At 40.9% G+C, this 27705-nt stretch overlaps 1 protein-coding gene across 3 annotated transcripts in view; it reads left to right on the top strand.

Moving 5' to 3' along the window:
* GPC3 (glypican 3) overlaps positions 1-27705 on the top strand; it is a 511040-nt gene that overhangs the window by 15819 nt on the left and 467516 nt on the right. The window contains exon 2 of one of the 3 annotated variants that reach the window (XM_004379637.1): positions 23956-24069. The exons of 1 other annotated variant lie outside the window; for it this stretch is intronic. In XM_004379637.1, coding sequence (XP_004379694.1) covers positions 23956-24069 — 114 coding nt within the window. Of the gene's footprint in view, positions 1-23955; positions 24118-27705 lie in introns of all 3 variants that reach the window. One more of the 3 variants, XM_004379636.1, reaches the window with a different exon arrangement.

Genomic DNA, 27705 nt, shown 5'->3' with positions numbered 1-27705 from the left:
TTCTGTCTGGAGGTGAGATGGGAAGGCAGAGAGGGTTAGGAGCTGGTTGAATGGACATGGGGAATCAGGGGTGGAAAGGAGGAGTGTGCTGTCACAATATGGGAAGAGTAAGTAGAGTCACATAACAAAGTATGTATACATTTTTGTATGGGGAAAAAAAATATATATAAAAAGAAACTGAGGCCCAGAAAGATTTAATTTTTCAAAGGTTGTATAAATGGTGGAGCCAGGATTTGCGGTTGGGTTGGTCTCACTCCATAGCTCCTAATCTTTCCACTATACTCGACTGGACTAAGAGGGGAAGGAATATGCTCTGGATATAAAGTATTTGACTTAAATTCCCACACTCCTTTGACTTTTGTGACATTGTATACTCAGGGTTCCCCTCCTACTTGTAAAACTGATTCTGTCTTTGCTTGTTTGCGCTCTTCCTCCCACCCTTCAGTAGATGTAAGTGTTCCAGTAGGTTTGTCCCTTGCCCTTTCTGTTCTTTTTACTCTTTCCCACATCCATTCCCATGACTTCATTATCTTCGCTCTTTGAAACACTCTCCCATCTCTTTCTAACCTGACCTTTTCCTTGATCTCCAGTTCAGTCAGTGTTTCCCAGTTGCCTGCTGGACATCTCCATCTGGAAGTCCTGCCAGTGCTTCACTTGCAACAGAGCCAAAGTGCATGCATCACTTTCTTTTCCCATCCCCACAAACCTGCCTTTCTCTAACACTCTACATTTCTGATGATGGTATCTCTATCTGGTCCCCAGATTTCAAACTTAAAGTCGTCTTTGACTTCTCATTTTACACATCCTCCATCCAAATTAAGTGGCTAAGCCCTGCAAGTCTTCGTCCCATCATGTCTCTCACCCTGATTGATTCCTTGCTGTTAGATTCATTTTTTAAAAGTTCAGCTCTTTTAGGCCAAAATCTTCAGTAGCTTTCCAGTGCTTAGTGGATCAAATTTAGATAATTTAGCCTGGTGTCTCCATCGTTTTATCTCCAGGCAATGTTTCTAGCTCCCCTTGGTATGTATTCCCTCAATTTCAGCATAATGAGCTACAGACTCATTGCTCAAAGGACCCTGTAGTTGTCTGTCTCCAAGCCTTTGCTTATAGACCACCTCAGCGTCTTCCTGTCATCATTGTCTGCTTCAGTCCTATCTGTCTTTCAAGGCCTCAGTGCAATGCCTTCTTCAGGAGTCACTCCATGATTCCCCGTGACTAGATATGATTGTTTTCCCTGTTTGATTCCTGCTCCCACTATACTTCTCCTATGGCCTTGATTCTTGCTTGCTCTTGTACTTATGTATCCGACTTTATCCGTACTAGAACCTTGCTTCTCAAAGTGAGGTCTATGGACCAGCAGCATGGGCATTACTTAGGAGCTTGTGAGAAATGCAGACTCCCAGGCCCCACCTCAGACCTACTTAATCAGAATCTGCATTTTAACAAGATCCCCAGGTGATTTGTATGCACATTAAAGTTGAGAAGGGCCGCTTCCCAGTGTAAGCTCCTTGTTCAGAACCTTGCAGCACCTATGAGAGGATCTTGCACATAATAGATAAAAGTTCTTTTGTTTTCTCATATTTATGCTCTGCTTCACCCATTTATTGATGTGGCCTCAGAGACCTATGTGCAAGAACTTTATGGGAGGAGGGAGAGAGGGAAGGAGATAGTGAGAGAGGGGAAGAGAGAGAGATAGTATGAATGTGAATGAGAATAAGAGAATGAATGAGGTAGAGACTTCTGGCAGAATCTCTGCTCAGTGGCTAATATCTTTGTGACTAGTTTGGAAAACACGGTCTTTGCTCTACCAGATGGGTAGAAGTTCTAATCTAGACCTTGGTTTAATTTCATGTGGCCAGAGGCAGATATCTCCTGAGATAATTTTGCTCCTATCCTTGGGAACTAATGGTTTCCTACTTCCTCCTTTGCTGGCATTCTGGGGTGGATCTTTTCTGGCCATTCCCAGAAGTCAGAGTGGAACTTTTGAAATGTTTCAAAGAGCCATAGAAGAACTGTGCTCAGTGTTTCAAATAGTCCCTTCTGTTTACAGAAACAGATTTTCTGCTTTGTTTTTAAACTTCAAAGTTTATTTCGGAAACAAAGGTTTATTTTTCCCCATGGAATTCTGAAGGTTTTATACTAGTGTTAATTTCTAAAACCTAAGTCATTTCTTGCCTTTGAAACTTCAATGCTGTGGGTCAATTTAATAATGTTGCCTGAAGGTTCCTTTGGCCTTCAAAATCTGTCAGGTTGCCTTTTCTTTGTTCTTTGAGAGAGTGAGGTTGCCTCAGTCCCAAAGCCTGACGGGGACATTGGAACCAGCATTTATTTAATCATTCAGAGTCTTCCCTCCACTCCTCAACAAGATCTAGTTTTATTTTCGAATTAGGCCCTAGTGGCGATTACACTTATTGCAAACTAACGAATCTGGGTAAAATGGGTAAAATTCCTGAAAAGCACATCAACATTTCATAGAGTAATAAGTAGCCCAAGTGACTCTGACACCTGTAGCTGCGCACACTCATCACAGCCCTTCTGTGACTCCGTATACCTCCAAACCTACGGAGGGCCCTCCTTTGTCTGTCTGTTGGACTCTTCCCCACATCTCCTCTTTCCCCTTCCTCCTTTCCACCCTCACACACTCTCAACTGGTTATAATTTACAACAGAAGGTGTTTTTATGGTTTGTTATATTTATTGAACGGTTTTGTGTTTCTTCTTTTAAAAAAAAAAGTTGAGTGGAGCATTTTCTATTTTCCTCAGCATTTTAGTTTTAAGTTGTAGCGTTTTCCTATAGATCCTCATTTGCTTCTCTTTTCTCTCTGCCCCCGTCTTCCTCTGCCTCCTCCGTATCTGCCTGCCCTCAGTGATTCTGGAGAGAAAACAGGCTTCCCATTTCCGCCCACATATTTGGTTTGGGTACCTGGTTACTTCTCTTGGGATATTGCGAAATTCGATTCCTTAGTTTGAAAATGAGGAGCTCTAAAATACTCACGGATGAATTTACATTCCTCTTTCTAAGAACTCTTGAGTATTTAAAAGGCATTTTGTACAGACAGACCAAGGCTAGATGTATCGAGTGGAGTACCTCAGGTCATTGCTATGTAGTTTACATTCTTTCTCACTTTGTCATAATTCTCAATGAATGCAAATTACATCTTTGTTCTTAGAAATATTTTTTCTTACGTTGAATGCCTTTTCTTTTTCTAAAGGTAAGGGAGCCCCTTTGAAGCACTGCTAGTGTGGAGCAGAATTGACACCTACCTTGTAGGCTAACTAAATTATAGCCTGCTTTTCCCTAGTGAAGTTATCACATTCCAGGCACATTGTTTCACTTGTGGGTTTCTGTTGTCCCCGTTTCAAATTTGACTTCAGGTTAGGGAGTGTATTCCAATTAGATTATTCCTTGATTTTTTTTTTTCTTTGTCTTTATACTTATGGGGATCTTTTGTTTGTCCTGTATCTATTATCTCTTTCAAGCTTGGCCAAGGTTGTTAGGTTATGCACTTGTGTATAAATATTTAACAAGATAAGTTAGACAAAATGTGCTTGAAGACACTTCAGCCCTGCACCCCCACTTCGGCCCCAGCTCATTTTTTGTGTAGAGTCACAGATGGTTGCTTTATCTCAGATGTTTAGATTTGTAGAACATTCTTTTGCACGTTGCTTGATGGACACAATGAATTGGAAGCTGTTGAGTCAATCTTGACTACCAAAATGGTAGCACCGAGGAACAGATAACATTAGGCTCCTCTTCCTGTTGTTTTCCCTGACTAGTTATCCAAACTCCCCTAAGCCAGAGAGTTTTAGGTATGAGACTGTGTGTTTTTTAAGAAAATATTATGGATAAAGACTAATGTTCTCAAGTCAGGAATAACAATTAGTACCATTCATTAATCAGGGGCATGTTTTGACTTTGGGCCTTGGCTAGGAAATATAAACTGTGAAAGTCACACATATACATGAACCTCAGGTAAATTTATGACTTGTCAGCCTTTTCAGGTTAAATTCTTAACCCCAAATCGGGGGCTGGCTTTATATGTGGAATCCGACACATTCCTCTGGGCCACTGAGCACCCCCCCCCCAGCCCTTTGCTTAACAGCAGCTAATGGCCTAATGAGCAAGAAGGATTTCTGCCTCTTATCAGCTGCCTAAACAGCAACAGGAAGGCTGATATACAGAGTATAGGTCAAAACCTGAGACCTTGAACCAAAAAAATACAGGGTCAGTTTAAGACTCTAGATACGTGTTATCTCTAGAGTCATCAATACCTGTCAATAAAGGAACTAGACACTTGAGTTCAAACAAATAGTAATAGTTGTCAAAAGTATGAACAGTCTAATTAATTTTGCTAATAGTTCTTTCCTTCTTTGTTTAGTTCTTCTATAAATAGCCTTCATATAGCCTTTAATGAGCTTTAGTTTGTGCCTGGAGGTTGTTATGGTCATGCTGGAGTGTTTGATTGTCAGATGGGGATGATGATGGAGGCAGGGATATTTATATTTTGGCCCAGATTTTGGAAGAGGCTGCCAAATAAAGGTAAATAGATATCTACTACTACTTTTATTTCTTTTTAAACTAAGTTTTTGATTACATACACACTCAACTTGCCATGGAGTCCAACTTGCCTCCTTATATTGTACTCGGACTTTTTTTAAGGAGAGCCTTGCCTATTTCTTAAATCCACTTGGAATCCAGGCTCAGACTCACATAGAATAAATAGTTTAGCGTATGCAGTGCCCCCATCATAGTGAAAGCCCCTTGACTTTCATCTTCTGTATTTGCATTTGTTCAGAGACAATAATGAAAACATTTTTTTCCAGATTCCGTTGGGTTATTGAAAATCCTATTTACATACACAGGCATTGTTGTGGCTTATGGAAGAATGTGGGGTCCCATTCTTTAGCTCTTCGTATATCTTTGCTAAGGCTTGTCTAAATAGAAGTAATGATGCTTTCGTCTAAGCAGCTTTTCTCATTTAGGTAAGCAGGGTGGTTTGAAATTTCAGTTTACTAGATAATTGAGTCTCTTCTTCTTAATTATTTCAGGCATGCAGGTTGCTCTCTTGATAGTAAAGACCCTAAAAATCTAGTAATCTCCTCAGGCATCTGTTTGGTAATAAAATCCTGTGCATTTTCAGGGGTTAATTTTCATGACAATTGTGCATCGCCCCCCCACCCCCACCCCCCACCCCTCAACCCTGGAAGAATTCTGTTATGTTTTAAGGGCCTTGGTTTCCTCACATTTGCAAAAGTCCACTTTGAAAATATGTAAGGATGTTGCTGGAATTACTGGATCTAGAGGAAATTTAAATGTATTCAGATTCATGCTCATTACATAACTTTCATTTAGAGTTTTTAATAGCGTTGTCATATTTCTCGGAAAAATCATCTGCCTGATTTTGCCAGACTTGGTTTTCCACCCTGAATGAAAAACTGAAGATCAGCAAAAGTGTAGCCTAACTATCCCCAGTCTATCCTTTTTCTTTAAAAAAAAAAAAAAAAGTCTCGAGGTCATCTGGTGCACAGTGAGGTGGGAAAAACTTAAAAAAAAGAAAGAAAGAAAGAAAAACCCCAGGCCGCCTTCACATCTGCTAGTCATTCCCGCTGGTGTGCCTTCAATTCAGCACGTTTTTATTGAGCACCTGTGGTGGGGGCGGTGCTAATAATCGTTAACATTTATTGAGCCTGGCTCTGCGCTAAGCACTTTATGGGCAACATCCTATTGTAGCCTCACAGCAACACTACCGGCTGGGTACTATTATTTCCCCCATTTTACAGATGAGCAAACTGAGGCTTAAAGAAGTTTAGGCACTCGTCCAAGGGCCATTAGCTATGAAGTGATTTAAATCCAGGCAGCCTTGGAAACCCTCTGGGGCAGTTCTACTCTGTCCTACAGGGTCGCTATGAGTTGGAATTGGCAGTGGGTTTTTAGTCTGGTTCCAGAGTGGTGTTCGTAACCCCTACTTCCGTGACGGACCCAGTGTTTCTGGTAATTCTTCCAGAAATCAACTTTTAGTATGTGTGACATGCTGGGGAATCGAAGTCAAATCCTCCAGTCTCCGTGCTATTGGTGGGGGAGGCAGGCGTGTAGACAGATGAGGGCCATGCAGGGCCGGATTATGCAACAAGCAAGGTACAAAGGGACTTACTTGTGCATATTTACTAATCTGTAGTGAACAATTTCACCTTTTGATGTTTGATGTGGTGAAACCCATGTGAAATTGTGCACTACAAAGCAGCAAGTAAACACAAGTAAGCCTTGCTTAACGTAAGCTGGTGTGTACCGTGTTTACTGGTTAATCTGCCCCCCCTGGGGCCATGCATGGAGGAGTCTCCACATCTGCCTGGGGAACGAGGAGGGCATGGGAAGAGCAGTGGCTTGTGGTCACAGGCATTTGCTTTTCCTGTTCAGTGACGGTCATCCTCTCTCCCAGTTGAGCTACCTCAGCGATTGTATCAGCCTGTTTGCATTGCTGCCCCAGCTCACCGTAGCAGCCATCCCATTGCTGTCGAGTCGATTCCGACTTATAGTGACCCTATAGGACAGGGTAGAACTGCCCCATGGGGCTTCCAAGGCTGTAACCCTTATGGAAGCAGACTGCGGAGCAGGCTGGTGGGTTCGAACTACAGACCTTTAGGTTCGAAGCCGAGCGCTTAACCATTATGCCACCAGGGCTCCTTCAGTGTAGCAGTAGCCACCTTAAACCCAGCACTCCTTAGACATACGTGGTCACTTTATTTCAGTTCTCATTAAAAAAAAAAAAAGTCAAAATTAAACGAGGCGGATATTCCTGAACCAAGTTGCTATGGTCTCAAGATTTGTTGGTCTTTCTGAAGGCAGGTCATATACGACTAGCAGCCCTCAGGGACCCCCTGGATCCAGGCTGGTTCACTCAGTTTGATCTAGAGCCCTCCTGGCACTGCCTTTAGTATCCCGCACCACAGGGCTCTGGAGAGCGCTATATCTGAATCACCCACAGCTTGACGGGGAATGCAGTTACTATTGACAATTTTTGAGTTTTTCAGTAATATCATGGGAATAGAAGGAAAACCTCCAAATCACCTGTTTGGGTAATTTATTTTTTGTTTTTTCATAGCGCCCAAAAAAGTCACTACTGAGCATTGTTGAAAAGTCTTTTATGTGCTGTGTTAATAACTTAGATTTTCCGTAATTTTAGGGGACATTTGGTTCAGGGTAAAGTGAACAAGTGAAGTAAGTGTGTGCGTGTCTATGATTTTGATTCAGTATATATGGGGTGGAAATGCAGGGGGCTTGTTAGAAATGCAGACTCTCAGCAAGGGTTCACACCTGAACGAAGAAGCTCTGCCCCAAACCCGTCTCCAGGTTTCTTATAAGTTGCTCTGCAGTGGTTTGCTTGCCAGCTCCCCTCCGTGCACTTTCTCCTCCATTAAATCTTTTCCACAGGAAGGGGTTGCCACCAAGTCTAGACTTCAGTGACATGCAGGAGGAGGGCCAATTAGTGCGGATTTTGATTCATACTACATGAGGGTGGGAGGAGGAGGAGGATCTGTCCTTCCCAGTCCTTCAGATCCTCAAGTTCTAACACAACGGTATGTTGAAGATGTATAAAATTACTGGAGCATTTACACAGCTATTCCCCAAGATGGCATAAATGCCACAGCACTAGAGCACGTCAGTATGGACATTCAGATCATCTAAAAGATAGGGAAAAGGAAAAGGTCAATAACGGTGCTTCTCACTTGGGGATCGAGAGTGAGTGTTTCATTTTCCTTTGGTTACGTTTTGCTCAGGTGCCCTGTGTATGTTGTACTAACAAGGCGACTGACTCCCTTTTCCACGGGTTCCTATCATAGGGAAAGGGAAAAGATATAATAGAGGGCACGGATTATTTATAGTGGCTGAGAATGTAATTACAAGGTGCAATGGCTTGAAACTGAAATTTAGGTTAGCCATTAGAGCTGGGAGAAGCTTCTTTGCACGAAGGGCAATTGGGCATCGAAAAGATTTGCCTGGGAGCTGGTTAAACAGCATTTCCGGAAGTGCTGAAGACTAGGGCAGGTGTAACAGGAGGGGAAACGCCCACCAAATCCTGGAGGCCCAGACTGATAGGCATCTTCCATTAGTGCCTGGTTTTCTTTGTGGTGATGTAATTGCTAATAGCTTGCAACAATTCTTTTTCATGTATTCAAACATGCCTAATTCGTTAAACATAAGAAAACAAATGCCTTTGAGCAATGAGGATGAGGCATTTGGATTGATCTGAGCCCCTTTCTACCAGCCCTTCTGGAATATGGGTCAAAGACTGAAGCTGTGTTAGTACGTTTCACTTCTGCAAGCCTTCTTCCTTATATATAGGGCTATTACTGTTAAAGTAACGTTTGGGCTCTGTTAATATTACTTTCTCAGGGCCGACCCTAGATAAAATTTGGTTTTAGTCCCTCTTTTTTTCTTGATCTTTCTCTCCTCTTTGACATTCTCCTAGTCCCTGTTCAGGTGTTCTGTGCTGCCTCCCCTTCCCTCTCTCCACCTACCTCCTTTCCTGTGCTGGAGGAAGATCCCCAGTAAACTCTTTAGCCTTGAGGTAAGAGGGAATTACTCAAGGAGTGTTAAACACTTTAAGACAATGCCTGATGAAATTGCTTAACCAAAGTAGTGACTCCCCCATGATGAAACGTTTTTAGGCATTACTAGGGAGATACTTTTATGTGGGGTAGAGCGGGAGGGAGGGAGAGCTTTCTGGTGCCCAACTTCCCAGAGCTCTCAACTCTATGGGAACTTGTTCTAGGGAAGCTTCTTCAAGTCAGTTGTAAAATGGTCAGTGTGTTTCCTGAGAGGGATGTGGGTGGCAACTGCTGTTAACCCATTTTCCATATGGTTAAATGGAGGACATAGAGGCAAAATGACTTAGCCAAGTTGCTCTGGACCAGAAGAGTTCTGAAACAGAGCAGGCTACCTACTGCAATCCTCAGCATGGACTTTATGTCTTAATTCATGACTGTTGTTGGATTTTATTTTCTTAAAAAAAATGACAATAGTTTTCTAAACACTTCAGCCATGAGAAGACAACTGTTGCTTTTTACTCACCTGAAGAACTGTTTCACAGGATCTGTAGGATCAAGATGATGGTATGCTTTCAGTCTACTTCAGCTTTCCATCTAGTCTTCATGATTTGCCAAAATGTCTGCTACAGGGAGTTTTGGAAGCCAAAAATATCTGTAAAGCAAAAGACTGTGCTTTTAGTTTCAGATATACAGAGTTTTAGGTACAACTGGCATGCAAAGTGGTATATAGTTGTCATAGATGAGATATAATTGTTTAAAGAAACTCTGTCATACTTATGACAAAAGAACCAGTTCTAACATTCATGACTGTGGGGCATCTCTTTTCTGATGCAAGAACAGAGTGTACCAGTGACAATGGTGTGTAAGGAGATTAGTTAGAGTATGTTCATCATGGAAACAGGAAAAGGAATCTTGGAGATCACCAGACTGGCCTCCTACCAACTGCAGGAGTCCCTTCTATGTTATCTTTGACATTTCTACCCACATCATGCTTGAATGCCTCTAGAGATGGGGAGCTTACTACATTAGGAAGCAGGCTCTCATTGTTGAGTATTTATTCATTCATTCAGCAAGCATCTGTTGAGTGAGTACTATTTAGCAGGCCATGTCAGGGCATACAGAGATGACTGAGATATTGTTCCTGCCTATAGGAACTTTAATAGTTGGGATAAGAAAAGTATACCAAAACACAGTGTTAGAGAGGTACATTTCTAAGAGATGACAGTTCACGTGGTTTATTTGTAGAAAGAGGGCAGCTAGGCAGGGAGGAGGCATAGAAAACATTATGAGAGAGACATTTGAGAGAGACATTATGAAGGAGAAGGTTTTAATAGCTGAAGCTAGGGGAAGAACATTCCAGGGACAGGAATAACGTGAGTAAAACAGGGAAGCAGGAAATTGAGGCATGTTTTTGGGGAAACATTAAATAAGAATTGAATTTAATCCTCCCAACCACCTTGACAGATGGGTGTTATTGTCCCCATTTTATAGATAAAGAAACTGAGGCTCAGAGATTAAGTAACCTGCCAAAGGTCAGATGACTATTAAGTGGCAGAGTTGGGGTTCACATCCTGCTCTATGTGAGCCTAGATTCTTTCCTTTTGCCACCACATGCCATCCCATCAGGAAGCTCTCTGCCATTAGTTGGCCTCTGGAGGTAAATATAGGCATATACTAGAGGATGTGGTTATTATATGGGGTGCAGCCCTGTAAAGGCTCAGAGTTGTTGATCTTTGTCTCGGCCCCATATCCACATTCATGTGTATTTAAGTGCTGTAGATGAAGCCTTCCTAGATGGCAGGAAGCAAGTCCTTTGCTTCTTTTGTCTCTGCCCAATGAACAGTCCAGAATGGGCTCAGTGACTATTGATTGACCTCCAGTTGGGAAACTTAGACTCTCAGAGCTGAAATTACTTTGGGGCTCATCTAATGCGGTCCACTTGAGGAAAACAGGCCCAGAGTGGACAAGGTACTTGGTTAAGTCACACAGCTGATTTGGTAGCAGAGCAGATGATATGAACACTTTAGTTTTTGTAGGGAATGGCTCTTTCCCACCTGCTGTGATTTCATACACAGTGGAAAGGGCCTAGCACTTAGATTGGGCCTGCCATAAACCAAAAATCCATTGCTGTCGAGTTGATTCCGACTCATAGCAACCCTATAGGACAGAGTAGAACTGCCCCATAGGATTTCCAAGGCTGTAACCTTTACGGAAGCAGACAGCCACATCTTTCTCCTGCAGAGTGGCTGGTGGGTTTGAACCACTGACTTTTCTGTTAGCAGCCAAGCCCTTAACCACTGCACCACCAGGGCTCCTCTAGATTGGGCCTAAGGTGTAGAAATTCTCCGCTATGCCTCCAGTCTATTTGAAGATTGTATCTGAAAAATAAAGACAGGATCTCAGCTACTAATCTGAGTAGAATAACAATTAGTGAAGGAATGGCTAGGGGAGACAGAAACATTACCTTAGTTTAGTCCCTCTGGCAGAATTCTAAGGAGCCCTGGTGGCACAGTGGTTAGAGTGCTCGGCTGCTAACTGAAAGGTGGGCTGTTTGAACCCGCCAGCCACTCCATGGGAGAAAGATGTGGTGGTCTACCTCTGTAAAGGTTACAGCCTTGGAAACCCTATGGGGCAGTTCTACTCTGTCCTATAAGGTTGATATGAGTCGGAATCGACTTGATGGCAGTGGGTTTGGTTTTTGGGTTTGGCAGAATTCTAAACTAAAAGATTCTGCATCTCAATACCAGAGTTGTTCTCCAGCCTAATTTTGTTTTTATTAGTTCTACAAGTTGCCCTAGTGGCATCAGTTAATCTGACCTAATTCCTTCAAAATGGAACTCTTTGAAGTTCTGGTGTTACCTCCAAGTCAAAGGGAAGGCACAGAGCCCAAACTTCAGTGGGCCTCTGGAGATACAAAGATGAGTCAGTCAAGGGTATTGCCCTCAAGGAACTTAAATCTAGCGAAGATAAGGCATCCAAATATAACTGTGATGCAAGTTAGAGACTGTGAGAAGTGCCTTTATAAAGAATGGAGAGTGCAATGGGAATTCACGGGAGGGAAAGCTTTTGGAGTTCATCTCATTATGCTGGCTCCAACATTCTCTCCTGTGAGAATTCAACCCAAAGATGACTAGGAGTCATCTTGTAGCAGGACTCCCATAGCTCCTCATCTTCTGACCCTGGCCACTGTCCACCAGCTCAATGTTCCCTCTAGCCTTACCAGGCTCCTTGGCAGTGCCTGAATATGCCACCCATTTTCACAACCTTGTGCCCCTGCTCCACTTGCTTGGAAGCTTTTTAAGAAGGAGAATGATATGTACTTTAGGAATACCTCTCTGCGACTTGGGTGGCGGAGGGCATAGAGGCAGAAAGGCCAATTTGGAGGCTATTACAGTTGTCCAGGTGAAAGGAGGGAATAACGAGAGACATTTCAAAGGCCGTATCAGTAGGACTGAGTGATATTTGGATGTAGGGGATAGGGGTGAGTGAGACATCTAGAATGATTTAGAGGTTTCTTATTAGGTCGAGAGTCTATTTCCTGGACCAGTCTGTGAACTCCAGGGCAGGGACTGTGTGCTGTTCAAGATTGCATTCCTTGGGTTGGGCATAGTCTGTGGCACAGTGTAGGCATTCAGTAAATGCTGGATGAATGAATCGTTCCCCACTTTGGCAGGCTGAATGTAATCGGTGAATTTGTATTCCCAGACCACGTGTTGACTGCTGGTTGAGAATGTGGTCCAGAAAGAGCCTCTTTGTGGGACAGTGTAGCGATCTGATGATTCAACCTTTGCTGGGCATGAAATGATATGCAGTTAATTGGCACTTGGCAGTAGAGATAAAGGTAATTCATTCTTTAATTCTTGGGCTTAGAGACTGGCTTATCTCCAGGGTTGCTTTAAACTCCCAGTACTCCAGTGTGCTAGTGACAGTTTGGCCTGCCTTTGACAAAGGCAGAGTCTATGGTGGCTCCAGGCACAGTCTTTGAGTTCAAGTCTGAACTCCTGATACCCGGGTGCATCCTCTGCAAGATCGTGTTCTTTCAGGCCAAATGACATAAGGGTAACCTTCTGCTGGGTTCCCTAAGAAGATTTCTTCCACTAGAAATCATCACTTTCCCCACTGGTTTCAAATACAGCCATTTCTTTCATCTGTATTCCTATCTTGATTAGTGAGAAATTAATGAGCGTGTAAGATTTGATTTAGATAATGATTAATTAGGGGAAAAGGCACTGATCTAATAGCAAGTCACTATTATATGCTAAAGAAATTAGTTAATATTTTTGGATAGCTAATTGACTTGTCCTCTGCTTGAAAAAATACCTTTTAAAAATGCCTGAGATGTCTTTTGGTTCATTAGTAGAGCAACCTGCACTTACTCCTTTGGATAATTTTAATAGGTACCTGTTATTTTCCCTGAAAGTCATGAAGCAACCAGTTCTGGATATCATTAATTCATTTGCTTAATATTACTTTAATGATAATATTACATTATTATTTTTAGCACAATGTACCTTTGTTAGCAAAAAACAATCTGCGGTTCGGAAGGCAGACCTTGGCAATGAATTGTGTCAAATGATCTGTCTATATATATGTACATATATATATACACATATATATACTATGTTGAAAATATTTCAATTTTCATTGTTACTGAGCCCTGACGATTCATTCTCTTATGTTGCTGTTTGAATGTGTTTTATCTGCTCTTAGAAAAGAGTGAGGATCAGGGTCTACATTACTATTTCTTCTGTTCTTTAATGTGCTTTCTAATGTGATTTTTGAAAATTTATAGTCACTAGCTATAATAATAAAGGTAATTAGAGAACTGGAGAACTAGAAGTGACCTTGAGGGGTTATTTAGTCCATTTCCCAATCTCAGGCTGTACTAATCTTCCTAAATATCACTCTTCATCATATTATGCCTCTGCTGGAGAACCTCCAGTGGTCCTTTACTGCCTGTGGGGTCAAGCCCATAGGCCTCTGCCTGTATTGAAGGCCCTCCAAATTCTGGCCCATTTTACCTGTTAGCTATGCCCCAGATCCCAGGTTTACATCAGGCAGGTTAGCTTTGCCCCACTACTCCACTGGTGCCAAAAACATTTCCCTCATTGGCCTCTCCAAACCCTTCTCATCCTTTATGGTCCAGCTCAAGCCTGCAAGTCTTCTTTGACCCCTAGAGCCTCTGGTGAACATTCCCTTTCCTAGCAGTTATTGTCTTTATGGCATAGTTTTAAAATCAATTGTATTGAGCTATAATTCACAAACAATCAAACATACCGTTTTAAGTGAGCAGTTCAATGAGTTTTGGCAAATTATGCACCCATGTAACCACTGTTTTTGTTAGCTGCCATTGAGTTGACTCCCAACTCATGGTGACCCCACGTACAACAGAATGAATTGTTGCCCAGTCCTGCATCATCCTCATAATCAACAGCATGTTCGGGTCCATCATTGTGGCTGTTGGGCCAGTCTATCTCACCAAGGGTCTCACGCCCTTGCTGGCCATCTATTTCACCAAACAGGATGTCCTTCTCTAGCTATTGATCCCTCCTGATGATGTGTCCAAAGCAAGCAAGTTGGACAATGTTGTGATCTGCAAGATTTTCATTAGCTGATCTTTGGAAGTAGATCTCCAGGCCTTTCTTAATCTGGAAGCTCTACTGAAACCTGTCCCCATGGGTGACCCTACTGGTATTTGAATACAAGTGGTATAGCTTCCAACATCATAGTGACACGCAATCCACCACAGTATGAAAAAATGACAAACAGGTGGTGGATGTAATCATTACCCCAACTGAAATATAGAATATTTTCATCACCTCAGAAAATATATTGCATATTTTGTCATGTAACCATATGCCAACTATTTACTATTCTCTAGCTCTGTGTGTGTGTGTGTGTGTGTGTGTGTGTGTGTGTGTGTGAGAAAGTCTGGTCTCTCAGTGAGAATTTATTTTCTATTTGTTTATTTTTAATTAACATATATTAAGCATTTACTTTGTACCAAGAAAGCTAAGAGCTTTACATGCATAATCTCACTTAATCCTTGCAATGACTCTGTAAGGTAAGTACTGTTGATATTCTCATCTTATAGATACTTAAGTAGCCTACCCTTCCTCACACAGCTAGCAAGTGGTGGGGCTAGGATTACATTGTAAGTATCTTTAATAGAGGGGCCATATCTTCAAGTGCTTTTGCTTTTTCCTGCCCAACAGTGCCTACCATGATGCTGGCCTCCAGGCTATCAATACTTATTGAATTGGAATAGAATCAAATGGAACCAGCATATTTAAACAGCTCCATACACATTGTTCACTCTCTTTTTCCAGTTAGGGACAGGGCTCAGACCTGGAATGGGTTCTCCAAGTGAGTGTGCTGAGCCTAAGACTTCAAGGCAAAGAGGAACTGAAGTCCCAGTCCTGGGATAGGTGGCTAAAGGGAATGAGGAGCAGTCTAAAATGTCAAGTGTTTGAATGGAGCCACCAAAGAGCCAGAACTGGGCCCAAAGGGAAGGATCTGTGATGGAGGTCAAGAAGGCAAAGCTATGGGTAGCAAGCCTTAAGAGATGCCCTGGCACAAGGGTAGGCATCAGGAGGGAGCCTTTTGCGGACCACCTGTGGTTGAACTTCTTGGAAGCAAGGCAACGGTAAGAGTGCCCAGCTTGGATACACATGGGAATAATCCCCCAGAGAAAAAGTTTTCATAGCTCCAATATCCCATTTCAGTAATGGGACTCAGAACTGAACCCAATGTGCAAGCATGACGTTGTCTCAAAATAATTAGAAATAAATTACCTCATATTTCTTTTGAGCGAAACATCTGTTTGTGTGTCTTCAAGATGTTTGCAGATTAATTTTTATAGTATTTCCTAATATTTTTGCAAGATCAAAGTTAAACATACAGATGTACAATTTTCAGGGTCATCTGTCTCCACTCCCTCTTTAGATACAGACAGACTCAAAGTTCTTTGCTAGTGTTCTCAGTCTGCAGTCCTCATTAATTCAAAATTTTGCACACAGGGCTGACTGGGATTGAGGGGGTACCCCAAAGGAGATGGGAGTCATTCTCTGTTCTTCCGAAGTTTACAGTCTAGGAGAGGAGATTATAGTATGAAGGTGCATTTTAATCCTCCAAAATCAATGAGAACTAGCAGCCCTGTAATGACTTCAGTTAATATTTTTTTTTTTTTTAGCATCTGGGGATGCAAGTTCTTAAGCCCTAAAGAGCTGAACCTTTCTGGCTTATTTGAATAGTCAATTGCTAAGTATTCTCCTTATCTCCATCGCAGGCTATATTGCTTGTCTCTATGTCTATTTTCTAGTTGAATTCTATTTTTACAAAAAAAAAAAAAAAAAAAAACAAGAAAAAAAATGGGAGTACCTCTTTGATGAATGTGGCCCACAATTACTTTTCCTCCGCATCTAATAAAGGGGCCACTGACCTTTAACTTTCTTTTGTTCCTCATATACTTAAAGAAGGTTTTTCTGTTTACTATTGGGTTTCTTGTAGGCTGCATCTTATTTCTTGACTTGACCTTTCTGCTTTTACTCACACAAGTTTGGACCATTTCTCAGTGTACCTCCTTGGTCATTTGCCCATGGTTTTACTTTTTAGGCCTCCCATTTGGAATTCACTTCCCAGGGAAATTCTTTGTTTAGTTGATGAGGATTTTCTGTAAATTCTTTCTCTATTTCTTTCTGTTTTTTGTGTGTGTACACATACATTGAAATAGTTATATTCCATTATTGTCATTTCATTAAGATACGTCTCGCTCTGCTGGCTCCCTTTGTTTCTTACACTGCCTTGTGGTGGAGTTTTTTGTTTGTTTTTATTATTTTTTTAAAAGCTGGTCTATAAGTTATATGAAATTTACTTAAAACGAAAGCTTTTCCCTTTGCCATATATTTCTTTTCCTTCCTAGTTGAGAAATCCTGAACTGTTAACAGTTTATGGATGTTTGATTTCCTCAAATCTATAGCTAACTCTTAGCCCCCAGATCAATTGTACCTGCTTATTGATTAACCATACGGTGATAACTGGGAGGGAGGAGAAGTATTGCTATGTATGCATTTCTTATATTTGAATATAACATCTAGCTTTCTTCATGACATCTGCCCTGTTTTCCCAAAAGTTCTCATTTGAGGTTTTAGTCTTTTCAAGATTTTTGACTAAACAGATTCTTGCAGTGGTGGGAGTTTATATAGTGATGAGACTTGACCAACTCAGGGAAGGGACTCAGTATGCAAGCTCGAAGTTACTTTATGAATTATCATATCAAAGGCAAGCCAAACCAGTGTAGTAATTCAAAGAATCATTCCTGAGATTTTGTAGGTACATTGAGCAGCAATTTGTTACCTTCTGAGATCTAAGCAACTCACAGAACTTCACAGAGAAAAGATCTGAGCCCTATTATTTTGTAACTCCCACGAGCTAGAGTCTGGTAGGAGTAGGAACAGTACTAACAGCCACCTTGCCAAAGAAACCCTACCATTCTTGAAAGCCGGAAGTCATCACCAATGCAAATTTAGAAAACACAAAGGATTTTATCTATAACATTTAATTTTGTGAATGTATTCAAATACAGATATTTTAAACATATACTACTTAGGCATCAGCTTCCCAAGAAAGTAAATAAACCCTTGCTAAATGGACAGGAACATGATATATGGAAAGTATCTACTGTATAGGGTTTCTCATGTCTACATATGTGTCCCAACCAACCTTGTTTAAATCTAGATTAGTCACTCTTCCCCAAGGGGAATCTTTCCATTCTTGGTCCAGTAAACTGCATCGGTTTCTATTCCTAGAATAGCATTGCATTTTGTAACCTTATGTAGAAAGAACACAATGAGCTAGAACTGGCTCTGTTTTGTTCTTTTTCTGAAGATAATCATAAAGCTTTTAAGCTTAGACTGTATTTATAATCAGTTTAAGGCTTGTACATGATATTGACATTTATAGGAGATAAATCTGAATTCTGTGTTTCCAGGCCCCAAATTGTATTTTGACACATTAAATATCACCTTTCCATCCAGGCCTATAAATTACATCGCTGGATTAGATTGGGTGATATGTATTATCTGTGCTTTCCTTGGCCACTTTTGCCTGCAGCTCCCTTGAGGAGGAGGATGTGGAGAGCTTGGATTCAATATCTTGGATTCCAACAGTGATGTCATGTGAGGCAAGGTTTGATGATTTCATTCTCAAATAAGAAAAAACTTGGATATACACATTAAGCCCATGATTAACAGGAATTCCTAGAGAAATAAGATGCTATAATAAACATAAATTTTCTGGTAACCTAAGGCTAACTAGTCTCCTCCTTTTTAAAAACCTCAGTTGTTGGAAAGCTGTCTAAAATGTCTGAATATTTTTCTAGCCTTACTTCAGTAAGATTCAATGCTTATCATTGAACCTTACTTTGCCGAGGACATGGGTCATGCTTAAATCCTATATACACATTTTGTAACCCTATCTAACGATGCTACTTCACTGCACTCATTTACTATGTACTAGGTATCTATTGGAGCCCTGGTGGTGTAGTGGTTAAGAGCTTGACTGCTAACCAAAAGGTCAGCAGTTCAAATCCACCAACCACTCCTTGGAAACCCTATGGGGCAGTTCTACTCTGTCCTGTAGGGTCGCTGTGAGTTGGAATGGACTTGAGGGCATTGGGCTTGGTTTTTTGGAGGTATCTATCTGTATTAATTCCTTTAGACAGTGAGCTCCTTAGGGCAGAGTTCATGTCTCTTGTTCAAAGTTGAGCTTTCATTATGTAGTGCAGTGCCTGGCACATAGAAGATATGTTAGACTGGATTCGCTGAGAAAGAGATGTCAATATGGAATTAGATGTGCAAGAGATTTATTGGGGAAAAGACTTGTGAAGGGAAAATGGGGGGAGAGCTGAAGGAGCCTGGGAGAGCCATCAGACTGTGGTGGAGGTCTAACCTCTATGGAAGAGAAAGGGAAGGAAGGAAGGTTGAGTAGGAAGAATCTTAGACTGCAGTGCAATTCTAAGAAAGCTCTGGCAATGTCATTGGGGAGTTCTCAAGCCAAGTCCCCTGTCAGCAGAGTCCTGTGTCTCAGGATTGGCTCTACCTTAGTATCTTTGCCATGCTCAGTCACTGACTTGGGAGCAGCCCCTGGGAATTGTGGCCTTGGAACAACATGGTAGTGAATTCAGAAGGCAGCAGCTGGGACCATTAGTTCATTATGCTCCCCACAGTAGGAGATATGAAATGCACATTTTCATGCCCACTGCAGAAAGTATTTAACAAATGTTTTTTGAAGGGAAGAGTTTGAGTAAAATGGTAGTTGCAGAAAAGGAAGGGGATTGGGCTTATGTTCATTGAGCCCTAATATTTGCTAATATTAATGGAGGATATAAAATCGTGGAACTCTCATTTCCCTCAAATCTCTCTGCTCAAATGTCACCTAATAAAAGAAGCTTTCCCTGACTACCTTACATAAAATAGAACCGTCCCCCAACCATGACATTACCTATCTCCCTTACTTTGTTTTAAATATATATTTAAAATTTAACAGTTTTATCGAAGTATAATGGACATACACTAAACTGCACGTAATTCTGACATATATACACCTATGAAACCATCAGAACGATCAAGATAATGAATGTATTCATCAACCCCAAAAGTTTCCTCACTCCCTTTTGTAATCCCTCCCTCTCACCCCCTCCTTGCTCTCGACCCCATGCCCCAGCAACTACTGAACTGCTTTATGTCACTAAAGATTAGTTTCTAAACTTTTATATGCGGGCATACCTCAGAGATATTGTGGGTTCAGTCCCAGACCACCCCAATAAAGTGAATATTGCAGTAAAGCCAGGCACACGAATTTTTTGGTTTCCCAGTGCATGTAAAAGTTATGTTTACACTATACTATAGTCTATTAAGTGTACAATAGCATTATGTCTAAAAAAGCAATGTACATACCTTACTTAAAATACTTTATTGCTAAAAAAGGCTAGCCATCATCTGAGCCTTCAGTGCGTCGTAATCTTTTTGCTGGGAGAGGGTCTTGCCTCAGTGTTGATGGCTGCTGACTGATCAGGGTGGTGGTTGCTAAAGGTGGGGTGGCTGTGGCAATTTCTTAAAATAAGACAACATTGAAGTTTGCGGCATCAATTGATTCTTCTTTCATGAAAGATTTCTCTATATTATGCGATGCTGTTTGTCATGGATTGAATTATGCCCCCCAAAAAATATGTGCATCAGTTGGGCTGGGCCATGAGTCCCAGTATTGTGTGGTTGTCCTCCATTTTGTGATTGTAATTTTATGTTAAAGAGGATTAGGGTGGGATTGTAACACCCTTACTAAGGTCACATCCCTGATCCAAAGTAAATGGAGTTTCCCTGGGGTGTGGCCTGCACCACCTTTTATCTTACAAGAGATTAAAGGAAAAGGGAGCAAGCAGGGAGTTGGGGACCTCATACCACCAAGAAGGCAGTGCCGGGAGCAGAGCACGTCCCTTGGACCCAGGGTTCCTGCATGGAGAGGCTCCTAGTTCAGGGGAAGATTGATGACAATGAGGACCTTCCTCCAGAGCCAACAGAGAAAGCCTTCCCCTGGAGCTGATGCCCTGAATTTGGACTTGTAGCCTACTTTACTGTGAAGAAATAACTTTCTCTTTGTTAAAGCCATACACTTTTGGTATTTCTGTTATAGCAGCAGTAGATGACTACGATATTGTTTGATAGCATTTTACCCACAGTAGAACTTCTTTCAAAATTAGAGTCAATCCTCTCTCTCAAACCCTGCTGTTGCTTTATCAACTAAGTTTATGTGATATTCTGAATCTTTCATTGTCATTTCAACAATGTTCACAGCATCTTCACCAGGAGTAGATTCCATCTCAAGAAGCCACTTTCTTTGCTCATCCATAAGAAGCAACTCATCTGTTAAAGTTTTATCATGAGATTGCAGCAATTCAGTCACATCTTCAGGCTCCACTTCTAATTCTAGTTCTCTTGCTGTTTCCACCACATTTGCAGTTACTTCCTCCACTGAAGTCTTGAACCTCTCAACCTCATCCATGAGGGTTGGAATCGACGTCTTCCAAACTCCTCTTAATGTTAATATTTTGACCTCCTCCCATGAATCACGAATGTTCTTAATGGCATCTAGAACGGTGAATCCTTTCCAGAAGATTTTCAGTTTACTTTGCCCAGATCATCAGAGGAACCATATCTATGGCAGGTATAGCCTTATGAAATGTATTTCTTAAATAAGACTTGAAAGTTGAAATTACTCCTTGATGTATGGGCTGCAGAATGGATGTTGTGTTAGCAGGCATGAAAACAACATTAACCTCCTTGTACATCTCCATCAGAGCTCTTGGGTGACCAGGTGCGTTGTAAATGAGCAGTAGTATTTTGAAAGGAATGTTTTTTTTCTGAGCAGTAGGTCTCAACGGTGGGCTTAAAATGTTCAGTAAACCATGTTGTAAACAGATGTGCTGTCATCCAGGCTTTCTTGTTCCATTTATAGAGCACAGGCAGATTAGATTTAGCATAATTCTTAAGGGCTCTAGGATTTTCGGAATGGTAAATGAGCATTGGCTTCAATTTATAAGTCACCAGCTGCATTAATCCCTAACTAGAGAGTCAGCCTGTCCTTTGAAGCTTTGAAGCCAGGCATTGACTTCTCCTCTCTAGTTGTGAAAGTCCTAGATGGCATCTTCTTCCAATATAAGGCTGTTTTGTCTACATTGAAGATCTATTATTTAGTGTAGCCACCTTCATCAATTATCTTAGCTAGATCTTCTGGATAACTTGTTACAGCTTCTACATCGGCACTTGCTGCTTCACCTTATGCTTTTATGTTATGGAGACAGCTTCTTTCCTTAAACTTAATGAACCAATCTCTGCTAGCTTCAAACTTTTCTTCTGCAGCTTCCTCACTTCTCTCAGCCTTCAAAGAGTTAGGGAGAGTTGGGAGAGTTAGGGCCTTTCTCTGGATTAGGCTTTGGCTTAAGGGAATGTTGTGGCTGGTTTGATCTTCTGTCCAGACCACTAAAACTTTCTACATATCAGCAGTAAGGCTATTTTGCTTTCTTATCATTGTGTGTTCGCTGGAGTAGCATTTTTAATTTCCTTCAAGAACTTTTCCTTTGCATTCACAACTTGGCTAACTGTTTGGTGTGGGAGGCCTAGCTTTCAGCCTGTCTCGGCTTTCATTATGCTTTCCTCACTAAGCTTAATCATTTCTAGCATTTGATTTAAAGTGAGAGACGTGTAACTCTCCCTTTCACTTGAACACTTAAAGAGACCATTGTAGGGTTATTAACTGGCCTAATTTCAGTATTGTTGTGTCTCGGAATAGGGAGGCCCGAGGAGAGGGAGAGAGACAGGGGAATGGCCGGTTGGTAGAGCAGTCAGAACACACACAAAATTTATTGATTAAGTTTGCCTTCTTATATAGTCAGGGTTCGTGGCACCCCAAAACAGTTACAATAGTAGCATCAAAGATCACTGATCACAGATCACCATAACAGATATAATAATGAAAAAGTTTGAAATATTGCGAGAATTACCAAAATGTGACACAGAGACACGAACTGAGCACATGCGGTTAGAAAAATGGTGCTGACAGACTTGTTCGATGCAGGGTTGCCACAAACCTTCCGTGTGTAAAAAATGTAATATCTGCAAAGTGCAATAAAGCAAAGTACAATAAAACGAGATACGCCTGTAAATGGAACCATAGAGTAGGTACTTTTTTGGATCTGGCTTCTTTCACTTAGCACAGTGTTTCTGAGGTTCATCCATGTGGTAGCACGTTTCTGTGCATCATTTATTTTTATTGTTGAGTAGTATCCCATTCTATGGATACACCACAGTTTGTTTTCTCAACCTTACTTTATTTTATTTTCTCCATAGTGCTTGTTACCCCTTGACATTTTATATATATATGTGTGTATTTGCTGGTGGTGTTGTTGCTGTTTGTTTTGTTGGCTCTCAGAATGTAAGCTCCATGAGGGCAGAGACTTTGCTTTGTTTATTACTCTATCCACAGTGATGGGCACATAGTAGGCACCCAATAAATATTTACTGAATGAATCTCATCTAACTCCCATGCCTTCCATTTTCATTCATATGCTGATGACTTCCACAGATACAGGAGTATGTTGAGTCATTAGTGAGGAGCTGAGAATGGCAAAGGTTTCTATCATTGGAAAACTTGGTGAATGATGATCGTTAACTAAGATACAGAAAACAGAGGGTGGAACTTTCCTGTGTGTGTATGTGGAAGATGTTGCATTTAGGTTTTGATATGCCGAATTTGAGATTCTCAGGGTAGCTGAAAATATGGGATTGCAGAGCACTGGAGAGGGGTGGAGGGCTGGATTAGGGAGTTCCAGCTACCACATGGGTTTACATAAGATCATTCAAGAAGCTGTAGAATGAGGGAGAGGACAAAGACCACTTAAGCAATAGGCAGAAAAAGAGGAAACAAGGAAACACAGATACAGAGTGACTGTAGCAGCTGGTGTGTATGTGTGTGTGTGTGTGTGTGTGTGTGTGTGTGTAGGGGGTTAGTTTTACTAAAACAAGGCAGGCAGAGAGTGTTTTAAGAATAGTGTTTTAAGAAGAATTGGTCAACCACACGTGTTAGATGACGACTGAGAAGAGAGCTCTGATTCCCTAATTTTGGAAGAGGTGAGATTGTTTATTCAGCTAATCCTTATGGGGATGCAAAAATAAAAAGGCATACTGCATCATAAGGGAAGTAGAGATGACGTATCTCAGGAGCTCAGAGGAACAAGGGGGTTGACATTGGTGATATAAAGCTAGACGTTGGAGTTGGAAGGGACTTTTGTGATGGTCTGAGTATTAATTTTGGTATTTGAGATCACTAATCTCTGAATGTTTCCTCTGTGACCTGTAGTTAAAACAATAACAACAACAATAAAACTTTGATGTGAGATTGATGTTTTAGCCATTTATCCTGAAAAGCAACATTGAGCTGGCCAGGCATACATTTCCTTTGGAAATCATAATTGGGATTTTGAAAATTGTTTCTTGGTTGTGTTCTCATTCATAAATTATAATCAGGAAGAATAAATTGTAGGAGTGAAGATTGATCTTTTAACAGACAAATTAAATATTGGCGTTCAATGACGTATAAGTAGTGCTATAAATTAGTTTATGCAGGATTTATGAGTCATACCTAGGCAATTAATTCTGATGGTTATTCAAAAAGAATCAGTCATAAGGATAATTGGGAGAAAGCGGAAATTAGTTAAGATAAACACTAATTTTGAATAATCAAGATTTTACTGTATTCTGAAAGAAATGCATTGTTTTGCCTTGTTTGTCTTTTGTGTGTGTGTGTCTGTGTGTGTTACATTCTGCTTACTGAAACATGAAAAACTTGTTTGTTTCAGGATCAGATTTGCAAGTATGTCTCCCCAAGGGCCCAACATGCTGCTCAAGAAAGATGGAAGAAAAATACCAACTAACAGCACGATTGAACATGGAACAACTGCTTCAGTCTGCCAGTATGGAGCTCAAGTTCTTAATTATTCAGAATGCTGCAGTTTTCCAAGGTGAGTTCTAGACATCATTTTAGATGTGCTGTTGAAAAGCATCATTTTTTGGGCACTGGGATTTCAAATGCTAAGTATAATTTATAAATTACCATTCCAGGATTAATGCTTGATACAAAAACCTCCCCGTGAGAGATTCTGGTTAAAGAAAACACACGTTTCAGTGAAGCTTCATTTAAATCTTTGAAACGGTGGGTAATGTCAAAAATCATTGTCCAAGGAGGTTCTGTTGACCTGTATGGAAAGGTTGTAAATCTCTGGGGAAACAGTAAATGATACTTTCAGCTAGTCCATGATACTTGTTTAAAAAACAAAAAAAAAAATTAAATTACATATGGAGCCCAGTTTTCTCCAGGAGTGAAGTAGATCCTTGTGGAACATGCATAAACTCCTTCCGACCACTAGGACCATTTAAGAGGGAGAAACTGGCTTGTTGGTCTGGCATTTTTCCGTTTGTGTGAGTGGTTATCTCTCCTCTGTTTGTGAGTCTCAGTTCTTCCTATACCTGTGTATGACTATCACAGAAGCTGCTATGGCATTGCTCGAATGGGTAGGAAGTTTCATCTCTCTTTGCTAACTTGTAGGACTGTGGAGCCCTGGTGGCACAGTGGTTAAGTGCTATGGCGAGCTACAGCTGCTAACCAAAAGGTCGGCAGTTTGAATCCACCAGCCGCTCCCTGGAAACCCTATGGGGGCAGTTCTACTCTGTCCTATAGGATCGTGGATTATCATAGCAGGCTGAGGAGAAAGACCCAGTTAAGGATGATTATGATGATGGTGGTGGTGATAGCAAACATCTATACAGAACTATGTGCTAGATACGCTTTTAAGTCAATTTATTTAATCCTTACAATGACTGTTATGAAGTAGGTAATAATTATTAGTTGTATCCCCATTTTAAAGATGGAAAACCAAGGCACAGAATGGTGAAGGCTGGGTTTGAACCCAGGCAGCCTGGCTCTTAGAGTGTATGCTTTTAACCACCTCAGTAGGCTTGCCTCCTGTGACTGGGAAAATTAATCATGGATATTGGGGCTTTCTCTTCTCCCTATTTCGGCAGATGGAATCAGCTGCCTTTTTCTTGCCCCACAAAGAGAGAATTGGGGTCCAAATAAAAATAGCATTTCTGACTACTTGACATTACAAAGCTTTAGATTTATGATATCTTTATAACTATTAACCTCTTTGAATTGTGAGGTGGGCTGATTATAACGTATTTGGGATATTGTAATGACATTCTTAGAATTAGCTAAGAAAATTATTCTAATTCGCTAATAAAGCATGCATTCGCAGCAGTTTCTTGGGTCAAAGCCTCAGGGGATATGGAGTTGATTATATGAAGTGTAATATATAAGCCTGAAGTATTTGTTAACCTATTTATGCAATCAGACTCTTGTGAAGAGTTTGTTGAGACTAACAATTTGGCGATAGAATGAATAATTTAGGTTGATTTTAAAAATACATGTACCATTCATGTAGTTCTTAGATTGGTTTTGGAGCTGATCTGCTGGCTGAAAGTGGGGTGATAAGCAGCGATGTGACACGAGAATTGAGTGGGAGTGGAGAGCTGAATCTTACTCTTTGAGGCCTCAAGGTGCTTTTTTAGAATGGATTATTTGTGATTTGTTTAATTTCCAGAATAATCAGGCCCACAGATGTTATCTTCCAAGCATTGCCTGGTTATTTAGAGCGGGATGGTAGAGTGATTACTCTGGTGTCCTAGTATGCAGATTAGTGGATGTGGCTGTCCATCTGAGAGCTTTGCATGTCAGCGGCCATATCTCTGTCCAGTGCCCAGTATTTTATAGATTATGTTTTCTAGGCCTGGGGCAGCATGAGGCTAGGAGGGTGTCATGGGTTGAATTGTGTCCCTCAAAAACTTGGCTAGGCCATGATTCCCAGTAGTGTATGATTGTCCACCATTTTGTCATCTGATGTGATTTTCCTATGTGTTGTAAATCCTACCTTTATAATGTTAATGAGGCAGGATTAGAGACAGTTATATTAATGAGGCAGCACTCAATCTACAAGATTAGGTTGTGTGTTGAGTCAGTCTCTTTTGAGATATAAAAGAGAGAAGACAGCAGAGAGACAGGGGGACTTCGTTACCACCAAGAAAGAAATGCCAGGAGTGCATCCTTCGGACCCGGGGTCCCTGGCACTGAAAAGCTCCTAGACCAGGGGTAGATTGATGACGAGGACCTTTCCCCCAGAGCCTACAGAGAAAGAAAGCCTTCCCCTGGAGCTGGCATCCCAAATTCGGATTTCTAGCCTCCTAAACTGTGAGAGAATACACTTCTGTTTGTTAAAGCCATCCATTTGTGGTATTTCTGTTACAGCAGCACTAGATAACTAAGACAGAGGGAAAGGAAGTTGTGACAGGATTTTGATTGAATTAGCTGCCGTAGCATGGAGGGTGAACACCAGTCATGTGAACAAAGGGTGGAAGGTAGAGGACAGCACCTATTAGTTGTGTGTACACACACGCAAATATACTTTCTTTCTGGAATTGTATGGACAGGTAGAAGGACAACTCTAGCAAACAAATGTGAAGAAGACAACCAAATGATGCCTGAAGTTGTTACTGCTGATGCCCTTCAATCTTCACATGATATCTACTTACTCTTTATCTAGTTTCATTCCCTTTGGTTATTCCTTTACTTCTTTTCTTTTCCTGCCTCCCTTTTAGGAAAAAAAAAAACACCCCATAAGAAAAAATAAATCATGATTCCAGACCCATAGCACTTATGCCATATTTGGAGAGACATTGCCCCCAAATCCTTTCTGTAACAAATATTTGGAGAGACAAGACTAAAACATGGGAAAACCAGCAACCACTAAATGTAGATATATTGTTAATTACTAAGAAAAACATCCAGTTCTTTTTTCTTGTAACTACTTATTATTGTAATGAATCTAAATTGGGGGGCACAGTTTTTTTCCCTAAAATATATCTCCTCCCCGAGATTCTGGTAGACCAAATTATTGAGGAAATTGCGCCACTACTTTGCTCATATGAAGTTTGACGTGGTGGCTTTGTGAGCTATTTTCTATACCACGTGAAGTTGAAGAAAACTCATCTTGATCTTGGCCTAGATCCACAATCTCTTTAGGATTCCTTCAGTAGTCCACAGTAGTCCACACTGGGGATATTTAAGCAATGAGTGCTTTCTGCAAATATGCGCACAGCTCCACGAGCAATCCTTACCACCTCAATTTGGGTTTTATGGCTTCGTCTGCAGGAAGCCTTTGCCCTGATAAATGAGCCTGGGGCCCTTTGCTACAGTGGTTGGAGTGCTCTGTTGCTAATGTTGTTTTGATAATGATTGAAGCATTAAAAAAAAGTTGCCCTTTATTTTCAATCTTAGCATTGCCTCGTTTCCTAAATTTAATTTACTTAGATGTGCTTAGTAAAATGGGGCAGCACAATCGTTTTTTGTTTCTGCTTAATTAATTCTTTTTGGAAAACGCCACTAGATTTCTTTTCTCTCTCTTTTTTCTCTTCTACCCAATAATAATGATGATGGTAATAATAATAGTGAAAATTTATTAAGTGCCTACTATATGATGCTTACTTGTACATAATTA

Source organism: Trichechus manatus, unplaced genomic scaffold (genome assembly GCF_000243295.1).
Source record: "Trichechus manatus latirostris isolate Lorelei unplaced genomic scaffold, TriManLat1.0 scaffold00066, whole genome shotgun sequence".
NCBI lineage: Eukaryota > Metazoa > Chordata > Mammalia > Sirenia > Trichechidae > Trichechus > Trichechus manatus.
This window is presented reverse-complemented; position numbering and strand designations above follow the sequence as displayed.